The 7,910-nt window shown below is 36.1% G+C and overlaps 1 protein-coding gene across 1 annotated transcript in view; it reads right to left on the reverse strand.

Annotated features, from left to right (window-relative positions):
* Positions 1–338: 338 nt before the first annotated feature.
* The window catches only part of LOC104488897 (sodium channel protein type 1 subunit alpha), a gene marked incomplete at its 5' end in the record, with an annotated part of 47,455 nt that continues 39,883 nt past the window's right edge, over positions 339–7,910 (reverse strand). The window contains 5 exons of the mRNA XM_010130992.1: positions 339–2,237; positions 2,596–2,866; positions 3,230–3,334; positions 4,831–4,968; positions 5,307–5,360. Of these exons, the coding sequence (XP_010129294.1) occupies positions 1,078–2,237; positions 2,596–2,866; positions 3,230–3,334; positions 4,831–4,968; positions 5,307–5,360 (1,728 nt within the window). The remainder of the gene's footprint in view (positions 2,238–2,595; positions 2,867–3,229; positions 3,335–4,830; positions 4,969–5,306; positions 5,361–7,910) is intronic.

The raw sequence follows: 7,910 nt of genomic DNA on the forward strand, positions 1-7,910 counted from the left end.
TTTGATGCAATACATGTGCTAAGGTCATTATCTGGTTGCTCAAACATGCACCACAGGTTAAAAATTACTATTTACATAGCAGAGGGCTTTTCATTAACATGTACAACAACATCAACCTTACTCAGAGCTGAAGATGGCTAAACAATACTGCAGGATAAAGCAGAACAAGTTTATAAAGAGTTCTTTTTGATCAGTTTGGAGGGCTGAGACAGATTCATTTCGTATTTAGATGCAGAAAGACATTTGACAAAGACAAAATCTGGGACTCCACACCTAGAACAAAGTTTGCACTTTCTGAAACTTAATCAACTGTGCAAAAAATAATCCATCTCTACTGTTCTTGTGAGTTATAGGGGACTTTACAGGCATACCAAGACTTGTTTGGATGTGATAGAACATGAGTACATTAATTAAGCACCTCAAAATCTGTTCTTCCTTCCCAGAAACACTGTGCTAAAAAAATCTGTTGTTCTTTGTGACTTAATGTTATTTTCATGCATGATCTATAAGTGCAGCATGCCTTCATGCAAATCATTGTTGTGTGTGTATTAGTCATAATAGAACAGCTGGCCCTTGTACCTGTAAAGGTGTACTTAATCCCCTTCCCCAACAGAAGCCCCGTATACAAAAATAGTCACATATAATAAACAACATATGAATAAAAATAAGATGAATCCACCAACACAGATTTTGTAAAAATATGATGTATGTGGCAGTTGAAATGCAAACAGTGGATACAGTTACTGTATTGTTTTATGCTAAACACGCAAATACTTGGTTTGCACCCCTTTAACTGGTCCCTACAGTCTGAGTAGCCATTTTTTCTCTCCTCTTCAGCAGTGTCAGCTGGTAGTGAGAACAGTAACCTCCTGTCAAGATTGCTTCCCCGTATCACAGTCACAGTCACTGACAAGGGGTCACTGTCTTTTAATAGGCACTCACCTTTAATGTACATTATATTTGTAAAAATTGTCAGTTTGGCATAGACCTCCAGCAGGAGTCCTGTTGACACAAATGTATAATCCTTACAGGCTATGAACTATTTTCCACGTAGATTATTTTGCTTGCTATTTGCTTTTATTTCTGAACATCTTTTTCATGCTTTTCTTTGACTGGCCTTGTTACACGATCATAAGAAGGTGGACAAACTGCTGTTGATGCGGTTATATCTGTTTTCTCTGTAAACGAGTTTTCATTTAGCTTGTCATTAAGGATTTCATCTTTCATGCCCTGACCAGACCCTCCTTCAGTTTTGTTTTTGTTATAGATAAAGGAAGCTTGTTTTACTGTTCGTTTTAAAAGGTGACGTCTGTAAGCACGCTGAATAATGACAGCGGATACTTCCTCCTGTTTTCGTTTTAGTGTGGTTGTAATGGGTTCGTAGGAAGCTTTTGAAGGATTGGATGCCATAAACCGATCTTCCATCTGTATTCTGAGGGCATCCATCTCCCCACTTTCCCCCAAAACACGCTTTGTGAAAGCAAACAAGATGTCAAGGCAGTGAATTCTGTCACCGCTTACCATGGGCAGATCCATTGCAATAAGCTGGACTTTGTTGGGTTTTGGTAGATGAAGAGGAGGCTCAAGTGCTGCTGCAAAATCAGACAATTTCTCAAATTCCATGAATTGTGTTGCATCAGGATCAAACTTCTCCCAGACTTCATAGAACATCTCAAAGTCATCCTCACTCAAGGGTTCAGCACTTTCTTCAGTAGCAACACCAAAGTTCTCTAAAATCACAGCAATGTACATGTTCACCACTACCAGAAATGATATGATGATGTAACTGACAAAGAAGAAAATCCCAACGGAAGGGTTGCCGCAGTCGCCTTTCACAGAGCTCCCCGGATGAGCTTTGTTAGGATCACAGTCTGGCTCCCCACTGTTAAGAATTGGGGCTAGCAAACCATCCCAGCCAGCAGACGTGGTGATTTGAAATAGGCAGATCATGCTGTTGCCAAATGTTTCAAAGTTGAACATGTCATCAATCCCAGCTTCCCTCTTAACATAGGCAAAGTTGGACATGCCAAATATGGCGTAGATAAACATGACCAGGAACAGCAGCAGACCAATGTTGAACAACGCAGGAAGAGACATCATCAAAGCAAAAAGCAGAGTGCGGATTCCCTTAGCGCCTTTAATGAGACGCAGGATTCGTCCGATTCTGGCAAGTCGGATGACTCTGAACAGTGTGGGGGATACAAAGTACTTCTCAATCATCTCAGCTAAGAACATACCTAAAACAGAAAAAAATGAAGTCAAGATACATTACCACTTAATCTCCATATAATAGTAAAAATGTAGAAAAATAGTTTTAAAATTGGTGGGTTTATATAGCAAATAAAGACGTTCTGTGGATTCCATTTGTGTAATTTATGTTATGCCAGTTACACTTAATATTTGCAGGTGCAATATATGTTTGATGATTATAAGAGTTTTGATGGTTGGATTAGGTAAATTATTATAGAAAATGAAAAGTTGCATGACTCAGTTGCAAACCTTGCAATGGCAAAAGCCAACCATAGGGCTGTATTCTAGTAAAAGTTCACTTTGTTTTTATTTTACCCTCTTTTTAGTTTAATAAACAAGACTTACCGACTATTGAGAGAATGACAACTACAAAATCAAAAATATTCCAGCCTATAGTGAAGTAGTAATGGCGAAGTGAAATCAATTTCAGGACACATTCTCCAGTGAAAAGGACAATGAACACCAGGTTAATCCAGTATAAGATATTTTCCATTTCTTCACTCTGGTCATCAGTTTCTACCATCATAGTAACCATGTTAAGACAAATAAGAATCATGATGCTGATGTCAAATACTTGCTGTGTCACAAAATCAAAGACCATGCCTTGGAATTTGTTCTGAGAAGAAAAGAAAAGAAGAAATTTCCAATAAAAACTGTAATTGTTTTTTTTTTTTTCCTGTTAGAAGAAGGTAGAAAAATACAGGCAGTAAGACCTATGAGACTTCAATAAAAATGTAGCTGGTGATCTTACATAGAATAGTCAAATTAAAGTGAATACAACACCTTAGTTCAGCCTCCTTCGTATATTCATACATAAAATGGTGGCAAGGGAAAGTTGTTGGTATTTTTTACTGTTTTTGTTTTCCATTTTTGTGGACTGATACACTAGGTTAATGATAATTTTCACATTCTCTATGTATCAATAAAATTTGAGCTGTTCATATATAGCTATTGGTCTGATATATATAAATAATTTTACCCCTGGTCTTGGTATAGGTTTTTGTGGTTTTTTGGATCCCAGCTTTTTCATTGCATTGTAGTATTTCTTCTGCTCTTCTGTCATAAAGATATCTTGACCTCCAAAGTAAAAACATAAAATCAAAACTGGTTATAATCAGTGTTGAAAAACCTCTTAAAACAAAATTTGAATTATTTATTTCATGAAAACCAAAAAGACTGAATTGGAAAAAATCTCTAGCTATTGAATGCAGCTGTCTGCAATCTAAGCATTTAGTCCAGAAGCTGTCTGGACATCTAGTAAAGCATCTCACACAAAACAGTAGTGCAGTATTTTTCTACATTTATTTTCCTTGAACTCCAAGAAATCCTTGTCAGTACCTCTTTTCTTTTATAGGAAGAGATACAGTAAACAGCAGGTACTGCAATTTTGGTGAAACAAATGAAGCAAAGTCAGGCTGTCAGTACGTGAATGTGTTAGTGCTTTAGGTATCTCTAGTTTAGCAATAATAACATTAGCATGTCTCAAAATCTTCAGGATTTTTGAGAAGATGGAATATCAGACTTTGGAGAAATTGAACTGAAAATGAAGCACTCTTGATACTTTTAACAGCAAAATGCTCTTTTAAGTCTTTTAGCATGTTTAGATTCCATGTTCAATGAAGTTCTGATTAGCAAAAGACAGAACTGGCCTTTGGGTCTTTCATGGCAACCTAACAAAACTCCACTGCCCATAGTAACTTTCTTGTAGAGAGAGCTTGAATGATAAGCTGTGGGACTCCACATGTATCTTGAAGTAAATTTTTCCTGGATAAAAGATACTTGCAGACATCTGTTCCAGGAACAGGAATGTCTATAGAACTGGATGCAGTCCTTTGGTGGATGAGTGTTTTGGAAGCTTGAAGACATGGGAATGCCTGCCCCGTACACTGGACAGCCTCCCTAATCAGATGGCTCTAGGCCTCTAGCACGTACAGCTTCCAGAAATCTTAGCACCTCTCCTTAGTAGCATAAACCCAAACAAAGTTGCTGAAGTCCAGTAAGGTAAAATTAAACTAGTAATTCATAGCTGCTTTTGTCCTTTAGCTTTCATTACCTTACCTATTTACAGAAAATAATTTTAGAGATGAGCATCTGATACTCTGGCCGTCTGTACCAGTGAGATTATCTCTATGATTATGCACTATAAAACAATAAAAAAATACCCTGAGGTAGTTACAAACCACTCCTGTTCTGTACAGTTTCTGATCGTTCAGTGCCACAAAATAGGACTTGAATACTTGGGATCATTAAAACAGCATCTGTAGGTAGTAGTGTGATTAAATAATGCTTTATATTTCATAACCAGGTAGCTGGGGGTTTTTGTGCTGATAGAATCACTAGAAATCAAGAAGAAAAAACCCCAAGAAATCATGTGGACATTGAAAACAGAAGTGTCTGTGCTGCTTGCTACAACATAAAATCTTACTGTGTTAATGCATACTACATCTTAGTAAGATTTTATATGCTAATATACTTCAGCTTTTTCAATTTTGAACATTGGGTGTACATTCCATATATCATGCACCTGCAAAAATGTGGTATTTTAGAATATCTTTAGAAGAGAAATGAAACAATACTTATCTTCTTTTTTTGCTGATTGAAGTTATCAATAATGACACCAATAAACAGGTTCAGGGTGAAAAAAGACCCAAAAATTATAAAGATGACAAAATACAAATACATGTACAGGTTGTCTTCATACTTGGGTTGCTGTAATACCTAAGAAAAAAAATATGGAATATCATTCCTAAGATTTCATGTGAAAATTTCAGCTGAACAAGCAGCTACCTTGGGCAAAACGTCTGTAATATTTTGTGTTTGGACACAACTCCTGTTGTATCAATGTATTGTCATATCAAGACATATCAAGGTATTTTGTTCATTCCATCTATTACTGGCAACACCTGGCAGTTTGCATTCAGTTTTCCACAATCTCAATTAATTTAATTTTGTTTCATTCTATTGCATAGATATTAAATGGTTTTAGAAGATATATAAATACACACTTGTTGATAGACAGACCTCAAGAAAAAATATAAAGTATTTGCAGTACTTACATCTCTTGAGTCAATAGCTGCATACATAATATCCATCCAGCCTTTAAATGTAGCCTGTAAACAGTACACACCTGTTTAAGTACAGAGCTTGAAGACAATTCATATTATTATTTCCAGCAACTGAGTACGGCACCAGGAATAATTAACAGAACATGAGATTTCTGAGTAATTCTGGCTTTCTTCACAGCTGCTCATTAGATACACTGCTGTGTACCTCCGTATTTTGTCTCTATATAAACATATAAAGCAATAAGTGTAATTAACTTCTAATTAATTATCACAAATGATAGAATGCAGTATCATTTTAGTGGACTAAATGTTCATCAACTCGTGTCAGCTGTAAAGGCTGTGTACAGCTGAGAAATAGCCTTATGCGTCTGAGCTGCCACCAGTGAAGCCTGATGCGTAGTCCTTCCCTCTCAAATCAGTCAGAAAGGTGACAGTCAAAGGGAATCCAAAAATTTCATCAGCTCAGAAAAGATATTTTCCTATCAGTAAGAATTTTTACTTTTCTCTACTTTGAAAGACTTCACCTGATTTAATAGTTCTAGTTTCACTCTAAATATACTGTATTGCATTTTACAGAGGTTAGACTGCTAAGGTATGTTCTGAGATAAACTGGTAAGAAGATGTGTTTTATGTGCATCGAAGACTTAATGTGCCTCATAAGTGCCAGCATTTACTGATCTTTTCTTACTATTACCTCTGCACAAAATTTGTAAATTTTTATATTTGATAGCGAGGTGTGGATTGCTTCATCGGAGTGTTCAAAACAAAGTCATTTCATTTGTTGTAGCAACTAGTTCTCTTTTGACTAGGAAACATCTCCACGTAGAAATCACTGAATTTTTAATCCAGTTGTGCCCGGAATAAAACAAAGTGAGATAGTACTCTCTCATTTCACCCCTATTATAGTTATGCTAAACAAGGCTGCATATGATTGGTTCCTTCATATTCCTTGCCACAGAGACCAGTCACAGAAACAAGTTGGAAAAGGAACACTCTTCATCCATGGTTATTGCTGTATGTCCATCATCCTGAAGTTTCATTTCTAGTGGAGGTTTCAAAAAGGCTTTGCTTATGCAGCATTCATAGCAGCTGGCATCATCTTGAAGTGGACTTAAAATGAGAAGGAATTATTTTCTTAAAGGAAAAGAGGTCACTTACAGTTTTGAAATGGTGGAATACTAAAAAGAGATTTATTATCCTGACATGCAAATTCAGTATGAAACTACCTTCACATCTTGGGGCCAACAAAGAAAATAGGAGGTTCAGCCAACTTACAGTACAATGTTGAATTCAAAGTCTAGTATCAGAAGACCAATAAATCATTGATAAATCTGAAACAAGTAGAAGTCTCAGCTGAAGAATTTAAAGCCCTTGTGGAACACTTGGACTGCAAGGAACAGCAGAATCAGCTTTATTTATGTAATTCCTATTATATGTTTAATCCTTTCTCAAAGACTTTTAATGATGGACACTCCACAACCTCATAAAAAGTACTTACTCTGGCGCTTGTCTTTATGGTTTCCTGGTATCTAAATCCTGTTGCTGTTTAAGACTGTCACTTGTCATAATCATTACATATCTGGAGAAAAAGACTACTAATTATTCTTTGTGCAGCTCCTTTCACTTATTTGAAAACTAATTGTTGTTGCCGTTCTTTTTTAGGCTGTGATCACTGTTCTTTAATCTTTACATGCAGATCTTCTTTTCCAGAACTCTGATCGTTCTCTTTATTTTCCTCTGAGGTCTCTTCCACAAGTTTCTGTCTTGAAATGGTAACCAAAACTGGACTCAGTATTTCAGCTGATATCTTATGAGGTCTAAATAGGGCAGGGTGGTTACTTCATGTCTAACAGGTGCTACTTTTGCTTCTGCCCTGGTACATTATTTGCATTTTTTTGGAATATCATAACTTAGGTTGAAATCAGCACTTCAATCTGAAACACTAAATGCAAATAACGGACGTGCTTGTACATCAGAAGGATGATGCAGATGATGGAGTGACTTTTCTGCAAAGTGTGTGCTGCTGCCTCAGATTCAGACACAGGATGATCCTTGCATATCACTGCAGGCAAAGTGGAATTTTTGTTTTTTGTAAATTTATTGGTGCAGCCTAGACTAACTAGAGTGAATGGAAAAAAATTACTCTGCTTTAAAATTATTATGCTTCACCATCATTATAAACAGACAGTACATTTCAGGTAGTGCTAGGAAAAAGAGATGAAGAACTGAGCTGTTGTATGCTTATTATTGTTAAAAAGGCAACTTGAAAAGAGTGTGGGGTGGAAAAATATAACATATTACCACTTGCAGTTCAAAATATCTGAAGTAAAATATGTATTCCCCACGGTGAGTTTCACAAAACCATATTACCATAATCGAAGAAATTAAGAATAAACCAAACCTAAAACCTAATAAAAATTATGTAATTTTAGTAATAAAATATACTCCCTCATAATATTATTTGTTTTATTCTAAATTCCTCCTTTAAAATCAGTAGGAACCAGAATATAATCATCATGACGCAAAACCATTTACATTAATTGAGAACTTAGCTGTGAGAAAATGGATTCTCGATTCCCTAAGCAGAAGCGTCAG

This window comes from Buceros rhinoceros, unplaced genomic scaffold (genome assembly GCF_000710305.1).
Source record: "Buceros rhinoceros silvestris isolate BGI_N320 unplaced genomic scaffold, ASM71030v1 scaffold5872, whole genome shotgun sequence".
Taxonomy (NCBI): domain Eukaryota; kingdom Metazoa; phylum Chordata; class Aves; order Bucerotiformes; family Bucerotidae; genus Buceros; species Buceros rhinoceros.